This window comes from Ischnura elegans, chromosome 1 (genome assembly GCF_921293095.1).
Source record: "Ischnura elegans chromosome 1, ioIscEleg1.1, whole genome shotgun sequence".
In the NCBI taxonomy this organism is placed as follows: domain Eukaryota; kingdom Metazoa; phylum Arthropoda; class Insecta; order Odonata; family Coenagrionidae; genus Ischnura; species Ischnura elegans.
The window spans coordinates 107,551,054-107,578,579 of NC_060246.1; the positions used below are offsets into that span (position 1 = coordinate 107,551,054).

The 27,526-nt window shown below is 37.3% G+C and overlaps 2 protein-coding genes, 1 long non-coding RNA gene and 1 pseudogene across 6 annotated transcripts; 1 reads left to right on the top strand and 3 right to left on the bottom strand.

Annotated features, from left to right (window-relative positions):
- Positions 1-174: 174 nt before the first annotated feature.
- On the top strand, positions 175-14,565 carry LOC124167818. Of its 3 annotated transcripts, none has more exons than XR_006866765.1 (4): positions 175-436; positions 522-679; positions 760-879; positions 14,090-14,565. It is a non-coding gene; the product is annotated as an uncharacterized LOC124167818 (long non-coding RNA). The 3 variants fall into 3 exon arrangements; XR_006866766.1 differs by lacking the exon at positions 14,090-14,565 and adding an exon at positions 11,005-11,192; XR_006866764.1 differs by lacking the exon at positions 14,090-14,565 and adding an exon at positions 1,344-1,705.
- LOC124167808 lies at positions 2,246-7,147 on the bottom strand. Its single transcript, XM_046545846.1, has 8 exons — positions 6,540-7,147; positions 3,879-4,095; positions 3,586-3,804; positions 3,325-3,468; positions 3,164-3,244; positions 2,842-3,071; positions 2,574-2,739; positions 2,246-2,405 (listed from the first exon to the last, which is right to left on the bottom strand). The coding sequence occupies exons 1-8, from the start codon at positions 6,543-6,545 to the stop codon at positions 2,293-2,295; spliced, it is 1,176 nt and encodes a 391-aa protein (XP_046401802.1). The 5' UTR covers positions 6,546-7,147; the 3' UTR covers positions 2,246-2,292.
- LOC124167769 (methyl farnesoate epoxidase-like) lies at positions 8,335-27,164 on the bottom strand. 2 transcript variants are annotated; one of them, XM_046545788.1, is made up of 10 exons: positions 27,001-27,164; positions 25,718-25,862; positions 21,320-21,559; positions 21,033-21,211; positions 20,157-20,405; positions 17,998-18,112; positions 17,727-17,907; positions 16,573-16,699; positions 14,537-14,678; positions 8,335-9,976 (listed from the first exon to the last, which is right to left on the bottom strand). In XM_046545788.1, the coding sequence occupies exons 2-10, from the start codon at positions 25,806-25,808 to the stop codon at positions 9,795-9,797; spliced, it is 1,506 nt and encodes a 501-aa protein (XP_046401744.1). In that variant the 5' UTR covers positions 25,809-25,862; positions 27,001-27,164; the 3' UTR covers positions 8,335-9,794. The 2 variants fall into 2 exon arrangements, with proteins under 2 accessions (XP_046401744.1, XP_046401746.1); XM_046545790.1 differs by lacking the exons at positions 25,718-25,862; positions 27,001-27,164 and adding an exon at positions 21,777-22,017.
- On the bottom strand, positions 22,141-22,238 carry LOC124173801 (annotated as a pseudogene).
- Positions 27,165-27,526: the final 362 nt, after the last annotated feature.

The following is a 27,526-nucleotide window of genomic DNA, read 5'->3' on the forward strand; positions in this document are numbered from 1 at the left end:
CAACTACTCTTGTTTAATTTTCAGAATTATTTTGTCGCCTCGGTGACTAATGTTGCCGATGTCAGATTGCCTGGGTTATAATATCCTTGTTTCTACAGACTGATGGTTCATATTTTTTTGTGGACGTTCCCCTATTTTTTCCAAAATTTTATACAATTTTTTCATAGGCAATTGCAATTCATAGGCCATGGCAATTGTATAAATTGTATAAAATTTTGAAACAGGTTTATACAATTTTTTCATAGGGGTTTGTTTGGTATCATTTACAATATTAGGACTAGTTTCTCAAGCATGTAAATATTGTTGTAGAAGTCATGAGTTTGATAGATCTACTCCCCAATGATCTTACTTCGCGGTCTTCCGATACAAAAGCATTTAAATCTGTAGAATTGGAGTGCACCGAGAAAATCATGAAACTTAATGATAGTGAATGTAGGTAAGTCAAATTTTTTCATTTTGATAATTAAAACAATAATTGATTGCCAATATAAATTAATTTTCCTCGTGTATTATTTTTGCAGTGAGAAGGAATTGGCACTATTGTTCAACAATAGAGGTCATGCAAAGTATATGCAAGTTGAGTTTGAGTCTGCAATTGGAGATTACAACAGAGCATTGAAGCTGAATCCAAACCTAGCCGTAGCGTACTACAATAGAGGCACCATATATTATCGAATGGGTAATTTCAATGGTGTTTGCTGTTATTTCCTTAATCGAATACGTGGAAAAGCGAGATCTAATAATTTTTATTAAAATCAGGGAATTTCCGAGAAGCACATCGTGATATGCAAAAAGCTGTTGACTTAAAACCAATGAATGTGGAATTTATCGAAGGACTCAACGCTTGTACTCAAATGGGAAGTGCTAGTTAATGGAAAGGTTTGTTAAGTTCTTTGTATTTCCCATAGATATTTTGATATGTTGGTACGCCTCAAGTCCATTAATTCGTCATCGAATTAGAAATCTTTGCACAATTCAAGTAGTTATACACACATAAAGATACAGTGGTGAAACTGCTTTAAATACTACATTGGCTAAACTGTTCATGCCTTTCTGCCTTGAAATGGGCTCATATATAGTTGTGACCTTTTGCTCCTCTGCTTTTCTTTTGACTTTTTACAACTGTCAAGGATTCTCCTGTAATGTACAGTATTGTACTTAATTCTTGTTTTTAAAAATGCTGTAACTGCCGCATTATCTGTTAAAGCCTACTTGTTCACAGAAGTATACTTAAATATATATGCATCAGTTTAACCCTGTATAGAATGCGGGAATGTTTTTATATGTTTTGCTTGCTGACTGCGGAATTTACCCAAAATTTTTATTTCCTCCTGGATATCTAGGACTTGGGCACTTTCCCTCACCATAAGGATGGCTAAAGGGCTTAACTGTACTAGACCAGCCCTCATGGCATGGGGTGCCTCCTGCACCGGGGGTCTCTTTTGCACTGGCTGGCAACTAAAATCGTGAACTACCGCAGCCCAATGGTTAAGCGTGCTGGAGGTTCTTGAGAGTGGTAGTAGATACTTTGTCGAAGTCATGTTTTATTTTTTCTAATGAGACAGTTTCAACACAGCATTATTGTTCTCCTCTCATAGTTTTCTTAGTTATTTCAATGCCTACAAATTTAGCATGCTTAGGCCTTTGGTTTGAATGGGATTGAATAATGTTAAGTTGCATGGGAAGATAGAATTTTTGTTTCACACTCATGCCCAAGCAGAGCCAAAGCACATTTAATGTGCCTTTAATGTGCATTCATAACAACATTAAATGCACATTGGAAATGTGCATTGAAAGCACATTTTTGTCCTACTTTTTATGTGCATTTAATGCGCATTAGGAATGCACATTAATCCAGCATTTAAAGCACATTTTTAGACTGGTCCACTAAATGATTATATTAGATGAAATTACATAATAGCAAATTTTTCTCTTTGAGAGTAAAGGTAAAATTATGCAAATAATTATTCCAATTCTTTATCATTGCCAACACTTATTTATGGTACAACAAGGGCTCCAATAGAATTAAGTTTATTGTTGTTGTTGTTGACAAAGATCTAACATCGCCCTGACCATGCACCATTGAAATAAAACATGTTGGTAATGAGAAACAAATGACATAATTACTCATTCAATTTTTCCTAATCTCCCGAAGGAAAAAGAAAATAGTACATGCTTTTGACCACCATGGAATAAGAGTAATCTTCGCCCAAAAAAGTTATGACCAATAAAAGAACAAGTTCCATTGCCTTGCAGATCAATTAAACTTTAATCGTCACTCACTGATGTACATTAGATTTCCATTTTTTTGGAATTATTATTAGTACAGTTATTTCTTAGCCAACAGCTCACAATCTTGGCTACCATTTTGGAGTCCATAGCTGGATATTTAAACATTACTGCATCTGTAAAATAAATTACAGTCAATAGAGGCATTGCAAATTAATATAACTATTCTGGGGAGGGGGGGGTGTTTGCATCGCTCAAAATATATCTCAACCATGTAACTAAGGGGTCATGTGGTACATCATATAAGGCTAGGAAATGTTGGGATTAGGATATCTGATACATACCACTGATAACTGAGGCTGTTTTCGTTCCATGTAGGCCCTTTTTATTCTCAGTGCCCCTCCAGTTTAGCTTCAATTTCAATTCCTTTGATATAATGAAGCGGCAAATATTTCTCAGCATTTCCTCAAAACCTTTGGAGCTGTAGCTCTTCAATGATATGTACTTCGCCTGTGAGGAGACAAACATTTAGGTGTCAAGTAAAATAATAAATACATAAACTTGGTTTATAAAATAAGAATCTAACCTGTAATTAAATCAGGTGTTACTTACAGCAAAATTATAATTATCTCTCTTCTCCAGAAATAACTCAAAGTTATTGAAAGCCTCATAGTGAGATAGAGGCATCTCAGAGGGCCACCCTTGGGGCTTACTAAATGCATCTGGAGACGACTCGGTTCCAATATGTGCACATATATTCTCTAATATTAAACTATGTGCTTTCAATGTCATTTTTATCTCCTCTTGGTTCTTTAAAATTTGCTTTAAGCATCTTTTCACTCCTGCAGGCATCAAAAAGCAAAAATATACAGTTAAGTAAATTAGGGGCAGTTTTGTATGCGGTAGAACATTTCATTAAGTTGCCATTGCTAACCTTCAGATGTTCTTGAACATTCCATCATACTCCTTTCTATAGATTTATGAATACCTTCGTGGTTTCTCTTATGAACAGCATCTAGTGAGGATAAAAATAAAAACATCAATACACAATAATATTGAAAAAAAGGGGACTTGCTTAATAATGATGAATATTACCTTGATTATTGCTCACTATGAGCCGAGAAATTTCAGATGACTCTCTTCTTTTAAGTAATTCACATTCAAGATGCTTATCCCCGGAAGAGGAACCACTAGCCTCTAAAACGGGGACAGTCTGCTTCCTGAAGCTCATTTCATTATCTGTAAAGAAGGGGAAATGGATGCATGACAGATTATATCGTAGAAAAACATTATGCAAGAGAGTATTTCCAGCAGTTAATAAGTCAAATAATTGATAACAACTGAATTGCCCTTTACCTTGACTGTTGAAATTGATCACGCTAGAGTCTAGACTCCTGCTGATTATTTTTGGGGGAGAAGGCATTTCTTCCATGCTGTCTTGGTCCGATGATTCACTGCTATACCGTTTTGGCTTCCTTCTTTTTCTCTTAGTTTTTCCTCCTTTCTCGAAGCCAGATTCAAAGTTATCGGTTTCACAAGCTTTCGCTAGCTTCAGTCTTGCCTTAGGGTAGGAATCTGCAAGAGAAAAGGGATGTAACATGGGGAGTAACTAGAGAAAGATAAAGAAATGGAGAATTACTCTGCCTTACCATATGTGCCCCTCACTTCTACTGAATATATAGGCCATGTTGTATCCACAGGTAATTTCAACATCCTCTCCTTAAAATCAGTAGGCCAGAAACACTTCTTCTTATTCGGCAGTAGCCACCGCTCCGGTACCACTGCTGTCTCCCTCATTGGCTCCACATTTTTCTCTTCATCATACTCATCGAACCACATTAGGAAATCCACAACACAGAACTTGCTCTATTAAGAAGAAAAAATATTAAGCAGCAGCAGCTTAAAATTAATTGTGTAGCTCTAAATAAAATAAATCATCATAACATATGCTTAGAAATAAAATAGAATGCAAAAAAGATTATGACTACAGTTCATTTGCATAGCATATATAAATTGCTTTCACAAATTACTATTCTCACCTATAATGAATGAAGAAAGGGGAACACAATATGTTTTTCCCCTTGAACTAAAAGTATAGCCTTGTACTGAATGTCTTTTAAATCATAAATCTTCAGTTCACTTGAAAGATTCCATAACATATGAATTCCCAGTTTACCAGATGAAATTGGATAAGAATATAAGTCAGTGAATGAAGTAAATTCTCGAGTCACAAATTTAACTGCACTTGAGTTACCATCATGACTACTCAAAATATTCAATATCAATCCATAGCACCCATTCCTCATTAGTACACAATTGTCAGGATACCTATCACGTAAAATGTACTTATTCCCTTCGTAGGAATGAAACTGCCCAGTAACATTAATCCCATCAGGCAAAGGGCCTTCACTATGTTCACCAAATGCTCCTCGCATTTCAGACTCCTCCTTGCTCCTCTGAAAGTTTCGCTTCTCACAAAGCCTTTTAAAAATCTGCTGCAGAGGCAAGTTAGACGACTTCACGAGTGATTTCATCCATCCAAGCTCACTCTCAAATGGGTAAGCACTAAAAATCTGTAGAGGTCCATGATGACTGACGTCACTGACCAAATGCATTAGGCTGTGGACATTATAGGATAAGAATTTTTCCCCAAAAATCTGAGCACTATACGACACAAATATTTTCAAAAACTGGTCTGCATCATCCAAAAATGTACTAATCATTTTCTCACTGCTCAAGATGAAAATTGCAGCATGGAACAACAGGAAGCATTTAAATACATTAGTTTTTAGGACATCACTCAAAACAACTGGACCAACGTACAACAAGAACTGTCTGCACTCAGAGGCTTTCCATCTTGAAAATAAGTTCAAAGACCTAACTTTTCTAGTGAATTCAGTGGGCAAGGACGGTGATACTTCCTCAATATTGGCATTTAGAGTACGCCTACTGGCAGCCGATAGGCGAGCAATAACATTCCCTTCGAATAGGATATATTTTAAGAATCTCCGCATTACCCCAAGGTCCACTAAATGCATTGGCTCAAGAGGTATGTCAGATATAAAATTAGTCTCTATTTCTTCCAATGGAGATTCTCCTTTGTGGTGATACTCATCTCCTCTACTTCTAAATGATTCATCAGTTCTTAATGGACCACATAAATTCTGGTATATGGTGTAATGACCCACACTTTCTCCCTCCTGCTCACATCTCTCACATCCATGCACTGAGGTATGTCCCATCACACACTTGATATAAGCACGGGCAGGTGCATCGCAGATGAACCTAAATCTGAAATTACACTTTCTTCCAAATAAACTGGAGCCGTCCTTCTTTAAAACCTTTACTTCTTGTAAAAACTCTGAGAGGTACTCATCAAGTGGTTTCGGTTTTCCTTCCCCATAAAATATCCCAACAGGGAATGGTCTACAGATGCCAATCTGAATACATCTCGCCATTATTGGCCAGCATTCAGTAGAAGTGCTTTTATAGATAGGGAAGCCATCGACGTTGATATCAATGAGAATTTCTCCATCTAATAATTCAGAGGTCTTCTTGAACTGCTTTATGCCACTAAGAAGCCCTAAATGAGCGTAGGTGCCATTATCAAGCTTCTTAACAGCAACTTTCCGCTTCTTCGTCATTCGAAGGGCTTCAGCTGTTTTCGGCAAGTTGGGGTGATGAGGCCTCAGAATCCTTAGCAGAGCTGAAGTTGCCTCCAAAGTTATTCCGTAGTTAACACTCCACTGTGCAATTTGATTTCTGAGGGATATTCCTCCATCACTCACTGATTCACAACGAACCTCTCCCTGTTCTTCAGTATCACTGCCAGGATCTGAGGTGAAAGTAAAGGTTTCATCTAACTCGCAATTCATGTCTTCATCCAGTCTAGAAGAGCTTGATGGTGTAGCATTGCTGAGCAAAGAGATATTTTCCCCTTCCTCCGTAGATGTCTGTAGGGTTTCCTCCTCCGAGAATCGATCGTGATCAATTTGATCAACATTTTCACTATTACCACTAGTTGATGCACTACCCTGGCTTTGTAGGACACTGGCTCCATGGAGGTCATTAAAAAAAATATTTATATGCCTTGTAGCCACTCTGTAAGCACGCTTATTCATTGACTGCTTAACGCACATGTTTTTGGAAGACATGGCTACTAAATATTTGCACCAACACACGATCGTCTCCCTTTGAGATAGCTCTATTCACCAAAGATTACATAGCTATTCACTCTAAAACAATGACCCTTGTCCAAAATGCTGAGTACATTGTAATCCAACATTAAACTTATATGTAAATCTACTTACAGTCATGATTCCTGTGTTCACGTGCTTGGTCTCGCTTGGTCTCGTTCGGTCTCGTTGCTTCCTTGCTTCTTTTCCGGCGTCCTCTACACGGCCACCACGGTAACTAACCCGTCATAGAAATAACGGAGTATTCCACGTAATACATATATCTCCATACTCCAGGGAAGTAAATGCATATTTTGCATTGCAAAATCATGAAACCTCACAATCTCGTTGGTTTTTTACTTAGAAGCATAATTATCGACGACGACTCAAAATTATTTTCGTGCTTAAATTGTGTACGACCAATATACCACTGTGCGGACAATTCGTGGATTCGCGACCAATGCACATGAATGCGCGTATAATGTGCATTTCATGCTATCAGGCGCTGCTTGGGTGGGAGCTAATGTTTTAAATACATAATTTAATCTTCATACAATGGACCCTCAATTCATTTTATTATACTTCGTTTCGGGGGTCCAATAGGGTGGTTTCCTATTTTTTTATTGCTTAAAGCGAAAGAGTATTCCTCCTTGAGTGCGTATTTCAGGTTTTTAGATTTTTAAATGACGATATCTATTTTTCACGATTGAATGGGTAGTGAAAATTTTCAAGCTCGCAAAAATGCGACGGCTAAGTATGAATGCTGGGAAAAGTCCGTGTGATGTCATTCTAGTTCTGGCTGCCGCTGTGTGATGCCACCATTGCTGCGAGGCTTTGAGCGCCGCTGCAATGCAGGCTGCTAGAAGGTAGCAGAGTACCCTGCTAGCAGCTAGTGCTTGGCTTAAATAAGGATTTTTAATACCCTATCAAACAAAGGAAACTATCCGACTGTAGGCAATTTTAATAGGTGATTATTAAGAGATGTTTCCCTGAGCTCTGTGCCTCATCCATGCATTGGTAATCTCAGATGATGCAAAACTCCTGACTACTCATAAAGCATCTGGGTCCCTGTGATGCCATGTGGAGTGGCATCGCATGGCCGTCTATCTGGTCTTTTTCAAATGAGGTTAAAATTGACTATTAACATTCATTTAAACTGGGATTTTTAAAATCCAAATAATTTGTATATTATGAATACACTTATGTTGGGTAACGAATCGCAATCAATGCCTTTTGTTTTCTTTGATGAAGGAAAGTACCCTATTGCAGAATGTATTTCATCATAGGTTAAATTGGCTTTACATCCAAACTATGTTCAGTTAAAGAGTATCAGCTCATATTTATGCGCTAACAAATGGTATTCATTTACAAATAAGGTGTAGAATTTCATATGTACATAATTAATGTCGTATTGCAGGAGTGGAAACAAAATCAGAGAAATTCACAATTTTAAAAAGCATGTGCTAAGTCAGCTAAGATCTTGAGCCGAATCCATTGTGAGTCAAATCCGTCATAAAGTAGGGGTCTACTTTGTTTAAATTATTAAATAAATTTTTATTACATTTTCTGAGTCTCTCCCTAAGGCTATTCTGTCACATAAAAATTGGTTGTTTGGCAATGAGTCTTCATTATGCTTACCTTAACATTTAAATGCATCCACATTTTTCATGGTCAGTTCAATAAAATTTTTTTATGTAGTTTTCTTCAAATTCTGCATCATCATTTTTTATGAGTCTGTAGTTATTATTATTACTTAGAATGTGGTGCCTATCACTCAACCACTGTCTACAGGCAACTACAGATGATGGTATTCTCTTGCTATAAGACCACAGTGCAGCTTTTTATGCTCGCTACTGTGCTGTATGAGTTTACTTCACTGCTTTTAGATTTCATTGCCATCATTTTTGGGGCAGACTTTTTTTTTAGCCAATTAGTTGGTTTTCAATATCAAGCTTTTTAAATCCTCTTAGGTGAATCCTCTGAACTAGGCTTTAAAATGTTTTGTTTCTTCTTAGCTTGGATCTTCTATTGCTCTTGTTTTTAGGTCAGCCATTGAATGAACTCCTCAGCTATGTGATTACTTTTGGCTTGACTCATATTTTTGCTGAGTTCCACCCTTTGTAAAGCGCACCTCTCAAAATGAGGCTCCAAATATGATGGCCTGGAATCAGTCACCTGTGACTTACTCCAGGATAAATGTTGGTTTAAAGTCAAAAAGAAGCTTAATGTTATGTTATCAATTGACTATGTACATCATGTCTTACTGCTGGAGTACCATTGCTTCGATTTTACTTGTGATAATATCTTTATGATGTAAGGAAAATGAAGTTAAAAGAGATAAATGACTAAAGTATATGTACTATGGATGTGTTATTGAAGGCGATATTTGTGCCTGTAATTAACTAGAGTGAATCAGTTGTGTACCACCTCTCCATCTTCTTAAGGCCTGTGTGAGTGTTGTTCCTCTATCTCTGGCTGCACTATATCATTTATTATTTGAATGCAGAAAATCCATTTTTACGTACCAACATTCTCTGGGTTCAATGTATATGAAATGAGCTGAAATATTTGGATGAGTTTTTTTACATTTTTCAAATGTACATGGTTTTACATACGTAGAGGCTTCACAGTTAAAACTTTGAGCATTTTTCAATTGGTAATGCAAGAATGGGAGATCAAGGGTCTTCCCACATTAATATTTAAGAAATATTTTTAAAATTATGGCTTCCAAAGGACTTCAGAGCATGGGTCTGCCACAAAATCATCTCTAACATTATATTTTTATAATCAAGCATTCAATGCTAATCGCCTATCTGAAATTTTTGGAGGAGCAAATTATTGAATTAGAGAAGTTTTGGGTGGCAACTGCTAGCCCTTAATTATGCCAATGGATTTTTCATAGTCATTCTTTAAAAACTCCAGTTGGTTTTTGAATTATAACTATGAACTGTGTCCGTCATTTTCTCATGGCATTCTTGGAATTATCTCAAAAAGCTCAGAAACCCTTGGAAAATAATGCATAGACTCGGAATATATTGAAAAAAATCTGGGATTAATTAACTATGACTTAATTGTACCTCTCCGTGATGGCTATTGCTGAGATCTGCTCCATAAAATTTGGGTCTATCAGCACGAAGGTAGTTCTTGTATTAGTCTTCCTTGTGTCATATTATTTACATTCAATTAGTTGTTTAATGAAGATTGCAGAGGAGTTGAAAGTTTCGTTTTAGAAACATGCTGATGACATTCGAGGAATAATTTGAACAAGCAGGATGCTCATAGTTGACTCCCTTAGAATTAAAATTTTCATCATTGAATGCAAAAATGAATACCCTTTAGGATGCTCTGTTGACAGACGGACTGCCAGTGGAGATTTATTGGTACTTGTATTTAGGATCTTAACTGCACTTTAGTTTCAAATCTTTTTGCACAGAGTACAAAACTTGGAGTTGGATCAGTCGTTGGCTTTGGCCTTCCCTCTGGAGTGCTTAACGTGTACTTCTGAAGAATCGCTGTTACAATTAGAAAGATATTGTTTCGTGCCAGTGTCTCACCTGGGCATACTCTTTTACCTGTTGGGAAAAAATAATTTTAATGCTCAGAAAATGTTTGTCAATTTTTTCTTGCATGAGTGTTTAAATTATCACATATATGTATTTCTATTTTACAAATTTAACGACAAGGGATAATAAATCAGTATGGAGTTTTTTATATATCCAAATCCATGTTAAATGGAGATATCCTAGTAGTTACTGATGCACTATATTTGCATGAAAGACAAGGTTTTTTTTCCCTCTCAACTACTGCAGGAAATATGGTTTGTCTTGCAATTGTATGTAAATTTCTTTACTGCAACTATGGGTTGCTTAATCATTATGGATACCTGAGTTTGTCACGTGATAGCTTTACAATAAAAACCGGCATTAAATATAGGTGCACCATAATTTAGCTTATTTTATTTTATTTTTGCATGTAAAAAAATAGCATGTTATCCATTCTTTGATGATAATTTCCAGATGTGATGAGGAATTTTAATAAACTCTGCGAAAGTTTTGATTTCTCTATGTCTCTATCTATATTTCAAAGTCACTTTTGGCAAAGATGAACTCAATTTAAAAATTCTACTGCGAGAGCTTGTTTATACCTTAAATTTTATATTATTGTATCTACCAACATATTTTATTCATTGATGTGCAATTCTGTATAGATTTTTTCAATTTATTTATTAATGGGTTTTTGTTTGTGTGTTCATTATTTTCTATTCTCTATCATCTGTGAAATTATATGTAATAATATGGTTAATGGGTTTTCCCATAAATAAATGAAATGATTTCAGCTGCTAAACAGATAACGTCATGTGAAAAACCTGATATTGCAGATTTAATTAAAGTGAAACAGCGGCTGATCTATTAAAGCCTGAATCATTAATTTTTCTGTCCCTCAGAGTGATTGCTCCGGCGATAGCTTTTCATAGGCCAAAAAAATGGACCCACCATTTTATGAATAACATGGTCACTTTTTTGAAGTCTGAAGTCCACTGTCCCTTTTTCCATCACTTTTTCTATTGTCCGTAATGTTTACAACTGTCATTCTATTCAAGGGCAAACATGGCTTTGCCTTTGCTGTCAGCAGCCTTGCATTCTGATTGACTGAAAATCGGTGCCAACGATGCCAGTGGTTTCAGCGACGAAAAGTGAACTTGCTGAGTGATAAAGCATTAACCCCTGATGACGATGACGGACTTAGTCAAGGAAACGTTGGGAACTACAACCCGATACGACACCCGGTGGGAAACCCGAGAAATATTCCTGCAGAGCATACGCCGGGAAAAACTCAGATTCCACATGATTCCCATTTGTATTTTTTTCCGTAGTAAGATTCCAAGAAGGGAGGGTCATCTTAAAATCGATTTTGTCTTAGATTTGTGCATTTTGGGTTATTTAATTTCATTTATCGAAATAGAAAATCAAGTAAATGGGATAATATGCCCATTTGCTTGTAAAGATTTGTGATGAACGTATGAACTTCATTGAACTCAATTGTTCCAAACCCCATGTGATTTTAATTATTGAAATTGACTTGAACGCTCTTGGTTGTGTTTATTTGGCGATTTTTTTTTCAAATTAGGGTAGCCATCATGCCATTTCTTGCTGTTTTATTCCACTTGATGAGGATGTGATATGTTTTGCTGTACATACATGTACCGTATTTCTCCGAATATAGTCCCCCCCCCCCCTAATTTTGAGGCTTCAGTTTCAGGAAAAGTTAAAAAAATGTATTTCAATGTAGTCCCCCCCTTTACTTTTACCACAGGCATTTTTGGAAAAAAATGGGGGACTATATTCAGACATATACAGTATGTTATTTAATCTGCTTGTCCATTTTCAATGGAATTATCCCAGGTATTAGTTATGTATTGTGCTTTGAGTTGTCAAAATAGCAAATCAAGAAAATGGGAGCATTGCTGCATCTGAGTCGCAAAGGGCGTTTCGTTGTCATCCTGTAGTAGTAGTATTTTGTTTTTTTGGGTGCCTCGACAACTAAGGTCATTGGCACCATCGTCATCCTGGCTGGGTGGCATAGGCTAGCACTGACATGGCGCTACTTGACTGTCATTGCTACAACTACTAATGCTTACCTTATTTCCAATGTACCTTGCTTCATTTTCCCATGAATATTAAATATTGAAAGGTATTAGACTTATCAGTTCACCGTGATATCTTTACCAATGGTGGCCAACAAATAGAGCGAGCTAAGATGTCAATTTTCTCTGTCATGTGGACAATAACATTTATTGCATGTGGTATGATAATGAAGAGATGATAATTAGATAGGTCAGCCTTATTGGCTTTCATTGGCAAGTTTTAGTGGTGTTTATTAGTATCCCCATGACAAGCAAGTAAGGGCTACCAATATTACATTGCATAAGAAAAAATGTCATCATATTAAATATTTGCCAAGGATGGTAGTGCCCTTGTTTCAAGGCTCTTGGGGCTGTAGAAATTACTTAAGGAATGTAGGGACAGTCCCATAAATGTGTGCTAAGTATTTTTTAATATTTTACTTAAGGCTCTTAAATTTTTGCTGTTTTGATAAAATTTGGTTCACACATGGGAATAGGTAGCCAATGTTTGGTTTTGCTACTAAGTGAAAAGCATATTGCAGTGACCTTTAACAACCATGTGACACCTGGTGGTCAAATGGTTGTCAAGGGTGGTCCTAGGACATCTTAATTGACTTTTTTATCCCTCCAAAATTTGAGTATGGCACATTGATATGTAGTTCTATTGCTCAGCCTCATACCTTTGACCTCCGTTGGAGGTCAATTGATTGATAACATGGATCTGAGGACCTCATCAATGACTTTAAAAAACTATTGGTTAGGCATGCTGGTTGTCCAAACAGTGCAGAACAAACCTCAGTGACATTAGACCTATGCATAATCCGTGGAGGTCAACAAGTTGACAGTACGGGTATTTGGACTATACCATTGACTTGGCAACCAAGGTTCAACACCTTGGTTGCCAAGCTTATCTTTTGCCAATCCTTTCACTTTGATGGTGACCTCCCTTTGACTCTGCAAGGGTCAAGGCTGGATTTTTCGCCAATAAAACCAGTTTCATTGTTTTTTACCTACTTTGAAAAACAGAAAGTAACATTTTCAACAAGAAATGAAGACTTTTTCTATCCTGAAATATTTTAAAATTGAAACCACACGTGGCAAAATATCATTTCGTGTCTGCACCCACACATTGTGGGGTCAAAAGATCAAATTAGTAATATTTGGTATAAGGGATGTGCGAGTAGCACTTTTTGATCTCGAGTTGAGTTGAAAACTACTCACGAGTATCGAGTGGAGTAGAGTCGAATATGGTAATTTCTGGACCAGGCATTATAACAATCCATGCACCAACATATTCTCATTTTTCCAGTTCCCTTGTGAATTTTCTATCTGAATTCTTGGCCTGATGTAAAAAGGAAATGATAATGAGGAATGCTGATGGTAATTGTGTCAAAATCAGGAAATAAACCAGCAATGTTTGCAAAAACCTTTGCATATTTTTCTTTCTTCGAGAAATATTTACAAATTTTACCTATTTTCTCCGTGCTCAAATGAGGAAAGTAGGGATGGCTACAGAAGTATCGCTTAAGAAAGTATGAGCGATACAGCGGTTCTCGGATTACTCCGAATCCGCCGGGTCAGAAGACGGAAGGCCACTGCGGCTCACGAAAAGGTAATCGGCGCCCACCTCGACGACTATTGTGGTCGACTGATGCGTTTACATCAAGCTGAAGTACCCAGGCCAAGGCATTTGAACGACGTATCGCCTTTAAAAATTATATCATTACCTGAATTTCATGATTGCATTGCCTGTAGGCAAATTTTGGAACTTAGTGGCCTAGACAGCTCTGTAACCGAAACTACTCCACTCGGCTCTACATCTGTATATAATGCAATGCGAAACACTCGAGCCGAGTACCAACTTCTCGACTCGACTTGAATTTTCAAGTACTCAAACATCCCTATTTGGTATATATAAAGCAACACACACAACATTTGCTGATTTGTGTGCCAGATTACATCAAAATGGCACAGCCCTCACCACCCTCCTCTAGTCCCTAGCAAAGATATCCTGTATCCACCAACTGAATTATAATTCACTCTTCTTTACTCTTCATTCCAGAAACTTTGTCCTTAATCTTTGCTGCTGCTAATCTCGTGGAGCATCCATGGACAAAACAAGGCCTTTTCCCCTTTGTTACTTAGATATTATGAAATTCCTCTGCCAACTACAGATAACCGCCTTTAGCCACCTTGAATCCCATAATCACAGCATTATCAGATGTGCCACTGCTGCCATATGACGTCAAGCTTCAACGAGTTGAATAAAGAATGTGCATGTTTTTGGTGGGGCTACATTTTTCCATGAAATCCCTGCATGCCAATGGTTACCCATTGATATAAATTCTATGATGTTAAAACAATTTAGAGTTGAAATCAGAGAAATCAAAAATGGGAATTTGATATGAACCTGTTCACCTATTATCCCTAATTTATAGTATCAATCATATGCTGAAATTAGGAATTTTATTGTTGAAATTTGATTTAGTAATTTTGGAATAAACATTACCTGCACTGAATGGTAGGAGTGGGTCATGACGTATAAGATTTTCATTTCCATCCAAAAATCTCTCAGGCTTAAAGCTAAGTGGGTCATCCCAATAATTTGGATCATGGTGCAAGTCGTAGAAGTTAAAAAGGACCCTGGTGCCCTGAAAATGAAACATAAAAAGCCAAAAGAAATTATTTTTAATCAAATTTACTTATTTAATTAAATAAAAATTTTTTAATCGTTATCTTTTTAATTTCTTTCTTTCATTGTATTTTTTTGTTCTCTCTATGTGCATACATACTTACAATGTGCAAGGAAAATATTTGCATGACACCAATAGTATGTTCATAACTTGGTAACTGAGCTTCACTCTTATAATTTTGATTTGGAATAAAAAGGGTAATATTTTGATGTAAAATAAATTTTCATTAAGTTATCTAAAAAATAATAATTTTTTACACTCTTTCTGTAGCCTACATTTTCAGCAATGCCTCCCTATAGAGTGCATTGCTGGTGTGTCAGAGTTTTTTCTTGTAAACAAAACTTTCATTGATATTTCCATACGGCCTCAAGAGAAACACATCCGGGATACTTTACATTAGCACATTCCAATTTCAATCCCTATTACCTCCAAAGCCTAACCTTGAGTTTTTTGTGGCCCTGGAATTGAGGAATGATTATCCCATGATGAATGTTGCCCTTAGCACTTACACTACGAAGTTCAACAGTGTGCCATCACTAAGTCAGTTATTACTGGCTTGGTCAACTGTATGTCAACAGAACCTTGTAAGGAAACATTCAAACGAGTAAGGATGAAAGATTAAAAAATATAGACCAGAAGCGCAAGTGCGAAAGAGAACAAGTGCCTTTGCACAGTATGTCCCTGCTTACACCATTGTGATTAGTGTTTGCTATGGCTATATTTTTCTGATTGCTCTTATGTGGTTGCTTCACTGTATACCGATGGTTATGTAAACAATGTCCAATGCATGATCCCTTTAGTTTTTTCTTATCATGTTGTTTTCAGTTGCTTGCTGCTTCTATGTATGAAACTCGAACCTCATTTTGGCATCGGTAGGGGATTCATCTATCTAAAAATCTTGATTTAAAGTGAACAAATTAGCTTTATTTTATCCATTAATTACCTATATTGGATGCAGAACCTGACGTCATTCACAGTATACTTCACTCGTTAGGCATTCCCTTTTAACTGCAGACTTGTGTCTTTTTTGTTCGTTTTTCTTGGCTCATAAAAGAAAGCAAGAGGTTACTCGGTATCTGCCTGATCTTTAAGTATTTGATATAATTTGCCTATAGGCTACTTTACTGGCAATTGGATGTCTAAGATTGATATATTCTTCTCAATTTCCTTGCTTTTTCTTCAACAGAATACTTCTGGTGGTGTGATACATTGGCCATCGACTTGAGTATAGTCATTGTTATTCTTAAAGTGTCTGCAGTCCTGCACAATTTTAACAGGTTTACTATAAAGCCCTCATCAAATGTAATTATAGAGGATTTTTTATAGAGTTCAGCAACTCCAAATAAGATGCTTACATCATGGTTTGAAAGGTGAAATATGGAGTGATAGAGTTGAAGTTGGTGGTTTGAGGCGTCACTTTGTGGAATTTACTCATGATGAATGAAAATGAACTTTGTTTTTCCACATAAATATTTATATTATATTATAAATATTTATGTGGAAAAACAAAGTTCATTTTCACTTATCGTGATAGTGGTGAATAAAACTGAAATCGGGCGAAAGAAATTAGTTTCACGCTAATCATGCAAAAATATTGCATTTAATGCTCCCAAAATCAAGTGAAGCCTGTACACTTCATCATTGTTTTTTCCATGCTGTACTTCATTTGAACTATTTCATAATGATTCAGAGTCTATTAAATGCTAGGCAGTTTTTCACTCTCATATTGCATTCACTTAATATCCACTTAAGTTATCTCCTCTGTGCAAAGTGATTTCTTGCTTCAGAAGTAATGCATTTGCAATTAATAGAATTCCGCATAAAATTATACAATTAATCTAGCATGTGTTACCTTTGGGATCCTGTATCCTCGAAATGATATGGCATCCTTAGAAGTCAATGGAGCATGAGGCACACACAAAGCCACCACAGAACTGATTCGAAGAATCTCTTGAACCATTGCCTCTGCATATGGAAGCCTGATAATAAATCCAAAAAGTTATCATTATTATTTCATGTTTTCTAGGCAGATTGTTTTGTCTTGTGGGGTCATAGGCCCTGTGACTTGCTACTAACTTGAATCTATACCTGGTAGCAATCTGGACAATGAGGGGCGAAGTGCTTGAAAGTTGTCAATTCTAATTTAATTGGTGGTGTTCAAATGTACCGATTTTGTTCAAATTTGATGGCGCAATTTGTGATCTTCAGAGGAAGCACTTGTTATTGTAATTATCTTTTCGTAGTGAAAGATGCTGACCAAGTTTTTGGCAGGCCTTGTTGATGATGGTTCTTCATTGAAATGTTGGTCTTTATTTTTATGATACCGTGTTGATAAATTCTATAGCAACTTTATCCTTTTTCATGCAGGATTACTGAAGACTTTGAGGCCTTTTGGCATTTCTATTACATATCACCTTACTTGCCAGATAGTATTTGCTTGCCAAATTTCAAATGTGAAATTTTTTGTTTCATCCCAGTGAGAAATGGGTGGTGGAATCCACGTGGAACCCACGTGGAATCCACGTTGAGTGGTGGATATTTGGTGGTGGTGGATATTGAGTGGTTGGACCCACGTGGAATCCACAATGATTTCAAGTGGATTTGTGGTGATTATCATTAAATGTTAAACAGAATTTCTAATTTGTGGAACTTAATTCTCTGGTGACATTGCGTCATTTATCATCCTGAAACCACGCTAGTTATGTGAAAATGTATCGCACATTCTATTTTTATATAATTCGTGGAAAGGCAGCCATGAGAGCACATGAAAAATCGTAGACACATATATAGAAGGTTTAGATATAGTGTGGTTGAGGTTTTAATGGTTTTAGGACAGCACCAACTGCTGTTTTAATTTTTCCACCAAATTTCCACGTGGGTTCCACGTTGATTCCACGACCAAAAACACGTGGTATCCGCGTTAATTCTCCACGTGGATTCCACCACCCATTTCTCACTGGGATTTTATTTTGACATTTAAAAAAATATGTATCTAGCTGCCCATACCTTGGCTTGTCTTCTAGTGATGGCAGTCTTTCTCTTCCAACAACCCTATCAAGTTCATCTTGTGCTTTCTTTTGGGCATCTGGAAACAGCACTAGGAATAGGATTGCAAATGTTAGATTTGCAAAAGTTGTGTCTGTTCCTCCAATGAATGCTTCAGCACAAACTTCTCTTAGCTGCTTTTCTGGAAAAATATTATCCAACCGCATTTTTAAAAACTGTGATGTATTTCCTGGATAACTTGGTTGTTACTCATGATTACTGATTGACGTACCATGGAATGATGAATTTGGATTTCCTTTTTGTTTCTCTATCTCAACCAAATATACATCTGTGAAATCTCTTGGATTGTCATAATCTATTGTTTTCTTGTGTTCAGCTATCATGTCCTGCAATAGATAGATTAATGAGCAAAAATTAAGCACAACCTCACATATAGATTTCATGATTGGGAAGTGTAAAGTGGAAGACTTTTTAAATTTCCTTTTTACCCATTTACCTCCCCTATTGTGGTAACATCCTAATACAAGCTCAACTTTTCAGCTGCAAAAACTACCTGTTGAGGATGCCTAGGTTGTTATTTCATGGTTTTCTTTAATTACTTGAGAGCTTTTCTTTCTCAGTGCTGGCTTCAGGAAATGCAAGGCAGGTAGTAGGTAATTAGTAGAAAAGGTCAGAACATTTTTAGGAAGTCTTTCAAATAGTATTTAGTATGCTGAACAATATTGAAATAATTGGAACAGATATGAGAAGGCTATTTCAAGAACCATGGATATCTAAAACCAATGATCAAGTTCAGTGGCGTAACTAGGACTATGCTTTGGAGGGGAGGGATCGGATAGCCTGGGGTGGTGACCTCCCATTCCCATTGGGGTTAATTTAAAAAAAAAAATAACATGCCTGGAAATAAATTTCACATCATTTTCACGCTAAAAAATTAACTTTAAGCTTATGCAGTAAAATAAATGTCAAAACTTGACAATAGTTTTAAATATTTTTTATTTATCTGAGGATTTGGGGGGGATCTATTCCCTCGTCCCCCCCATAGTTACACCACTGATCAAGTTCAACTTCATTTATATCATTAAGGAGAATTTTTTGGACAGTTGCATATTTTTTTCATTTCGTGTTATCTTGGCAAATTTGATTTATTTTGCCAGTGTATTCCATGAAGTTCCCTATTCAATTGCTGTATCTCATTCTACTCATTAAATTAACATTAATTATCTTTTCCCATGCATTTATTGGGAGAGTGTGGCAGCCTTGGGGTAGTGCACTTGGCTGCTGATTGAAGGGTCTCAGGTTCAAACCCTGCTTGATGCCTTCGGACACCCACAAACAAAATCCTCCCAGTTATAGGTGGCCCAGGGAAAGGATCTTGCCCCCTATCCGGAATGGGTGAAGTTAACACACCTTACCTACTCTAACCTATCCAAACTGACTTTCAGGTCGAATCACTGATTGTAAGTGGTACATGAAATTAATTTTCAATTTGATTCAAATGAATGTAAATATGAATAACAGTCCAGTATCCCTAATATGCAGAACTTTTTCCTCGGAGGAAAAACCAATGTCACCAAGCCTTTCAGGCATAACAATGTCAACTGGGGACAACAAACTTTTAGCGGGGACTTTTAGGCATAACAAAAAGAGATGGGTTCCGTTCGATGAGTTTGCAAGGCTAAATTGATTGTACTCCATGTTTTCAGGGAGAGATTGTTGTAAGGGTTTCCCACTTCCATTCCAACTTTTTTTTACGTGACACCATCGCGTGGACTTTTTTGTCTGGCTCCTACCCTTGGGCCTATCTGGCATGGGTGGCCCTACCAGCAATAATAAGCAATTAATCCTGCCTGTGCAATGCTAGGGGTCATAGGAACGTGCAAGCCTTTCCACGGCGATAAGGTTGTAGCCCAAGGGAAAGGAATTTTATTTTGTAGTTATAAAAAATATTTTTCATTTTCTTTGTTTTCATTGGAAAATGTAGGTGACAGGAATGTTGAAATTGTCTGAACATTTACAAGTAAAAGCATCCTTAAACAATTTATTAAGTGGTAAACTGGATAAAGAAAACAAGTTACTTAATGAAGAGGAGTTTTTTATTAGCAGGCATGGCTTTTTTCATTGGGAGTAACATTTACTTTTTTTTATATAAATGAAAGTTATAACTTTATAGTTTTTGTACATTAAGTTAATATGAGACCAGTTTCAACTTTTAAGATTATTCTCAGGCAGGTGTAACGCAACCTGTGTCTGAGAATGACCTTAAAATTCTTAACCAGTCACAAACAAATTTTATTGAGAAAAACCAAGTTTTCCTTTCATTTATTTGAAATTTCAAATCCCATAAGTTTGGCTTAAATCAAGCTTTTACTTTTCTAGAAATGGGAACTCCTTATAAGTTAAGTGAACATACATAACTGTGTAACTCACCTCAAGAAACTTGAACAAAGGCTCACATGTGGCTCGCAACTCCTTTGTTCTTGCGAGAGAGGGAAATATTTTTACTAGTCCAGGAAAAGCGATGAGTATTCCTCCACTAGGTTCACTTACTTGGAAAAACTTGTTAACGCTTGTGGTAAGGTATTTGAATTCTGGGTCATCATGGTCATACCTCTTCCCGGATATGATATGCCATAGTATGTTTATGCTCGTTCCTCCCAGAATATCATGAAAACAAACCTAAATAATAGATTTTATATCAGAGTTACAAGTGTAGGTATATGTCTTGCTATTGATATTTTAACATGCATAGAGATAAAGTAATGTTTGTTTATTGTACTGTAGGAGAACTCCCGCAAATAATTGCCATGAGGTTGATACAACTAGGTAATCAGAAATATTTTTGTATTTGATGCTTTATTTCTCATCTCAGTAAAATCTAATAAATAAACCGGATTTATCACTGTTTCACTCTATAAATTAATTCTCAGCCAGCTGAAATATTCTGTAGGACATCACACAACGAAGATAGCCCCATGGTTAGTCGATCCATGTTAAATTCAGTCATCATTAATTTCCTACCAGCTGTACCCTCTCATTGCATCTAATTGCATAGACTCAGATGTTAAATTGAACCTTGACGCACGTAAGTGGTGGAAAGGCTCCACATAAATAATGAAAGACACTTTGTTTCATTATGACAAGGTATTTGATAATGGTGTAATAGCCGAAACCGGTAATAAAATAGAAACTTTTATAAACTTGTGGAAAAAACAGTGTCTTTCATTATTAATAAGACTCAGATGTCTCCTCAAAAGTCATTTTTTAAAGTGCATACATAGTTAATGGTGATACATATAGACTTACAGGATTTGAGTAACCTTTTTCTGCCCCTCCTGATGCACGATCAATGTCATTGAACACAGCTCGTATTTCCTCATGAGCAATGCTCTCCAGTGTATTCTTACCGAATCCAAAATCTCGTAGTCGGTGGAGGGTGAATCGCCTCTGTGCCTTCCAGACTTCTCCATCGGTATTAACAATTCCTGAATTTAAATTGTGGTTGTGTGGGCAAAGCTTTTATTATTTCTGTTGAAGCATTTTCATTACATGCTATCTAATTAGTACCACAGTTTTATAGTTGGTTTACTTACCCAGTCTTTCTCCATCATTCATTATTTTTAAAATGCTATTTCCTTGTCGACCAGAGAAATCATCTCTTGTTAATGCCTCACGAATTGCATCAAGACCTGATATCAGCACTACTGGCGAACTTCCAGTGAACAAGCCGACTACTTCTCCATATTTTTTGTGCCATTTTGACATAGCTCGATGAGTGTATCCATCAACTTTCATCTGAAACATATTTCCTACAATTGGCCATTTTATTGGGCCTGAAAAAAAGTATTAAATCATTTATTTATTTGATAATTTTAAAAAGTAATTTAATATTTTTAAGGACCTGTTTGTGTATATATTCACCATTTTTCTGTATTGAAAAGACCGAAACGAGAAAGTAAAATATTCAAATTTTGGTGTGGGAAAATTCAGGAAATTTGATTGCACGATTATTGTAACAATCCCTGTAAAAACTGCTGCAGGTACACTTACGAGTGAAGCTGTGTAGTTGCGGTAGAAACACAGAATGAGACAGGTGGTGCTAACCACGTGGCTTGCTCGGCTTATCCATTCACAGCGAGAATAAATACGGTCCTGTTTGCCCTCACTGTTTTTCTGCCGGTGCCAGTGAGATAAGCAGGAATTTTGATCGGGGGTATCCAAAATCAATGGGGAAAATTTTTGATAAACAGGGTACTTAGTAGTGGGTTTCAAACTAACCCTACTGAAAATCCCTGTTGTAGTTTTTTTCCTACAGTAATTTGACAATGGGAACTCAACCATTTTCCTATGGGAAAAATATTTTCCTATAGAAAATAAATTCCTAAACGAAATCAATTTTCCTATAGGTATACGCAAAAATGTAGAACGCTTCAGGATTATGTGTGTCGTCCTTGAGCAGGGGCCTTGCAAAGTTTATCGGTTTTGTTCTAATTTCAGTGTTCCAAAGTATGGCGAGGCAAGCACCGATATTTATTAACGCAAAACCGGGATTTAAGTGTCATCGGGAGCAGTGGCGCAGCGAGGGGGGGGTTTTGGGGGATAAACCCTCCCCCCCCCCAGAGCTCACAGAAACTTTATAGTTAAATCTATTTTACTTAATTTGATTAATATAACTTATAGAATAGTGTGAGTATTAATAAAATATCCCTCAAATGACCGTAAAAATCACCATTTGAACCATTTATCTTAATTTTTTTTCCGGCGGAATGACTATCCGCACCTCCCGCTTATCCTGGCAGGTATGCAATACCCCCAAGCTACCCAGTATTAGTTTCGCCTGAAATCCCCCCTAGCCTTAATTCCTAGCTGCGCCCCTGATCGGGAGGTACCTTCGGTCAATTTACGTGAGAGAAAATAAGTATGTTATGTAGTATATATATTATGTAACCATCTCAAGGATGAATTTAATAATCACTTATTGCATTTATTATATACACTTTTTTCTCTTATTTCGGTGATTAACTGAGGTTTTGCATTATTAGATGTATTCAAGGCGCGACGCTAGTTAGTCGGAAGCCATCCGACTAGAAAGCTACCAGCAAATGCGAGTAGTTTCTACCGGAATACTGCCTCGCATATAGGTACATATAATGAATTCCCACTTCTCTAGATCTCATGTATATGATCGTATCTGATCCCATTTCCTATAAACTGCGGGCGGAGTCACTTTTTCGTATCACTTGGTCGTGTGTCATATACTGCTTGAGTGCAAATGCCAGATGATTTCGCTCCCCATGAGATACATGCGGTGCGCCCATTCGACCTCGAGCGAATCATTTCTTCCGCTCTGATACTCGCCGTCTGCATTTCGTATTTGTCCACCATCAATGCCAGCGCGCGGGAACGCTCCCTCCGAGGTCCCTAGGAGAATAGGGAAAATTTCTCATTCCTATTGGAAACGTTTTTGTAGCGATAGAAAATTTATTATTCCAATAGGACCAATATAGGAACCATTGTGATTCCTATAGGAAATTCTTTTTCCTATAGGAATTTAATTTATGGAGTCACCCGCAATGCAAAAATTGTGCGAAAAATCCACGGAGAAAACAATCATTCGCCTTGACCATGATCTTGGTCAGGGCGAATGATTTTTTTCTGTGGGTTTTTCATGATCGAAAAACTTCATTTTTCAAAGAAATCTTTTGTAAATTCACAATTTTTTCAATATTTTATTTTCTTTTATGAATAAAAAAGTAATTGTGTTTTTATATTTCGGGGATAGAGGGTCCGGACCCCTCTACTTGCCACGCAACTGGCCGGCGCTAATGATAATACCTTTCCCTTCGTTTCCCGCGTTCGAGTTGCGTGCGTTGCTGAATCTTAGGTGGCGTCACAACGTTAGAGGCGACTTTCGCGAATTTGTATTTCTAATTGACGAAGTGATTGGCTGATTGTTCTCAGATTAGGTTTTCACTATAATTTTATTTCCGTCATGCTATCGGGTGAGATAGAAGTGGATTAGGGGGTAGCAGCCACCCACTCCGTTATCTGGACCTGGAAAAATAGAATAGATGGCAATCTAAACGGTGGCTCTCCAATGAAACTTTTTATTTCACCAGCTTAAAAATAAACTGTTTCAAAATACAAGATGATTATCTAAAAACTACTTCTCTGCGTATGCCACACACTTACGCATTATCGCTGAGAGGAATTGCATACCACTTAGGCGCCACGGAAACCGCCCAAAACCAGTGATGAAGGGTGATGAATCTCCCAAAGAATTGACCTTACTCCGTCCCTATGTTGAGAGTTCTTTCTTCCCGTTGTGCCTAATTAAGGACTGCCCAGAGGATGTGCTATGTTTCCTTGTGTTTCATGCCCCATTCTTTGTCAACAGGATACTTAGATATTTGGTACCGGAAGGTCGTTTCCGTGATAGGGAGGTGTTGATTTCATTACGTTTCGTAAGGCCTTCGGTAAGGTGCTGCGCAAAAATTTTGATACTTTCATTATAACTATCTCAAAAAATACATACTGTTGTCTAAATTTTATCTTAAAAGACATATGAAGACGTAAGTTTCTCCACTGCATCAATATAAGGATGACTCCAACCTTTCTTGAGCGATGCTTATTCACTTACTTAGTGGGATCTGGATGGGAAAGGCTTTATGTATTCATTATTACTGGTCAACAATTCGAAGATTGGTTTGACGCAGCTCTCCATTCAATTCTTCTATCTGACAATCTTTTCACGCCTTACGTATTTCTTCCCTTTCACATACTTATTTACCTATTCTACGTATTTTATTCGCATCTACCTTTCGATCTTCCCAACTTCTTGTCTCTCGAGGATAGTCTTCATCAAGCCATCATATCTCAAGATTTGGCCGTTTAGGTTATTTGACCTTCCTATCAAGGTTTTTTTGTACATTATTACTAGAAATTTTTTATTTATATAGTCCTCTGTTCTAGCTTCAACCATCTGGGTGGAAACTGTCATAGTAATTAACTCATAGAACCTTGAGGCAGTGGCGCAGCGAGGGGGTGGGGGTTATGGGGGTTAAACCCCCCCCAAGAGCTCAGAGAAATTTTTTAGTTTAATCCATTTCACTGAATTGGATTGATATTACTAATAGCATAGTGTAAGGATTAATAAAATATCCCTCAGATAGCCGTAAAACTCATCATTTTGAACCGTTTATCTTAAAATTCCGCAATTTATTAATATCGCACCTACCGCTTATCCTGGTGAGTATTCCATACCCCCCACACACCCCGGTATTAGTTGCACCTAAACCCCCCAGCCTAAATTCCTAGCTGAGCCTCTCCCTTGAGGGAGCTTCAGTATGACAACGGTCCTAGGTGTCGTGTTTGGGGTGAAGGGGCCGTGTTCGTTGGAAGGTCTAGTCGGTTGTTTCGCCGGCCAGACGTCATAATTTTGGCCTACGTCCACCGAAGCCGTATTGGCATTTAAATGTGCTGTCAAGTGTTTTTTTTTGTTCACAATTTTCTGTTCAAGCGTTCGCACAAGCGGGTGGTTACACGGTGCATTTTCATGTTCACTCACTTGTTTCATACATTTAAACATTACCACGTACGTGCTGGTGAATCGAGTAACCAGACCAAGGTAAATTTGAGTCAACAAGGTAAATTAACAAAAATATTTTTGTACGGGACCACTTTTTTGTACGCTTTTCATGTTCACTCACTTGTTCATACATTTAAACATTACCACGTACGTGAAAAAAGATCTGAGGTTTTCCCGGCGTATGATGTTACCACGTACGTGCTGATGAATCGAGTTACCAGACCAAGGTAAATTTGAGTCCAAGGTAAATTAACAAAAAATTTTTGTACGCGACCCAGTAAGCGTCATTAATTTTACTATTGCAATGAATTTGGCTCGTTTCTCTTACGCTACGAAGTCTCGATTCCGCCTGAATCTATCAACGATTTGCTTAATCGGTTCATCGTGAAGATGTAGGACTTACCTGGAGGATAATCTTTTGGCTTGGAGAAAAGATACCACAGAAGCAAAGTGAGGGCCACTGCGATGAGGGTCAAATCAATGTAAGTCACCATTGTGCAATTAGATTTTCTGAAGCTGTTTGTCACAGTGAAAGATCCTCACTGTCTCTGTTGAAGCAGTTAATTTTTATATTAGAGATAGAATGGTATAGGGTGGTCTTTATTTTTAAAGTTTTCGAATTTCTTTTGGGACGCCCCCCATTTTTGTTCCATTTGGTGAGAAAATAATTCATGAAAATCATTTGTGCAATCGGATACCGGGAAAACGTGCCATCTAAAGTTTTGAAATTTTGGTATTTTTGGGTGTTTTTCGGACATAAGTGAAGGTGATGTCACTCTCGGATTATTCTATCACTTTATTGTCTTCTACAACGACTCGTTAGACATTTGCAGAATTGTTTTTGTTGATCATTCGCACTCGTCGTAAAATCATAAAATTCTTTAGATAAACTTTAAACTTCGTCAATATAACCTTGAATGCAATATTAATCACTGTTTACTACCAAAACGTGCTTAGTAGCAGTGTTTAATTCTCCATAAATCCATTCATCGATCTAAGTCTTATATCTAAGTGCTTCTATCTAAATTCAACCTGAATGTACGCCAAATCTTTAACTTTGAGGCCCGAGCGGCGGTGATTAACAGTGTCCGATGTTAGAAATTTCTGATCTGAGCCCCTGACGTACCTATGTTGGCATCTATCCCGCACAGGGCATATTTGCTTTCATTTTTGGCTATTGGCTCCCGGGATATGTGGCATCCAAAATGTCTGACTGGGGTGACGCGCGCTAACTCTCAGTGCGATATCTCGGGCTCCAAAGGGCAGAGATGTAAAAAATTTGAGGCGATACTCTGCACATATCTAACGAGTCGTTGTTGAAGACAAAAAAGTGATAGAATAATCAGAGAGTGACGTCATCTTCGCTTATGTCCGGAAAATACCTAAATTTCAAAACTTTAAGTGGCACGTTTTCCCGCTATCCGATTGCAAAAATAATTTTTACGATTTATTTTCTCACCAAATGGAACAAAACTGGGGGGCTTCCCAAAATAAATTCGAAAAATTTAAAAATAAGGACCACCCTAGCAGTTACCGACTACAATTACCATGTGAAGGTATTACTAATACGCAAGATAATACGGAATATTTACTACGGGCTCAAAAATACTAAGAATAATGGTACGGAGTCAAACCCGAATTGCGAAAACTGTCGTATTGATAAATTTCGTATTTACTCTAAAATACCTCTTTCATGCCGGGACGATCCGTGGCTTTGTTGATGATTCTCAAGAGCTTGGTTTGAGTAACTGTGCTGCTCTCTCGCCTGCGTTGCTAGATAGGTTACGCAGTGCGGGATGCAGGCGCTATCTTCACTGTCTCGGAGGAAGTATTCGTTCTTAATCGCGCGTGAGATGCTCACAATTGTTTTGTCCGTCTGATTTACTATCAGTGGCCGTCTGTCCAAAGAAAGATCTTATTCTGTACTCCCTTATCGGGCGCTGCTCTTTTGCCGCTGGCGTGGAATAGGGTAGTTTCCTTCATCAAAGAAAACGAAAGGCATTGATTGCGATTCGTTACCCACCATTTGTGTATTCATAATATACAAATTATTTGGTTTTAGAAATACCGGTTTAGACGAATGGCAAGGGTCAATTTTATCCTCATTTGAAAAAGGCCAGATTGGCGCCCATGCGATGCCACTCCACATGGCGTCACAGGGACCTAGTTTCTACACGAGAGGATAGGAGTTTTACATCGTCTGCGGTTACCA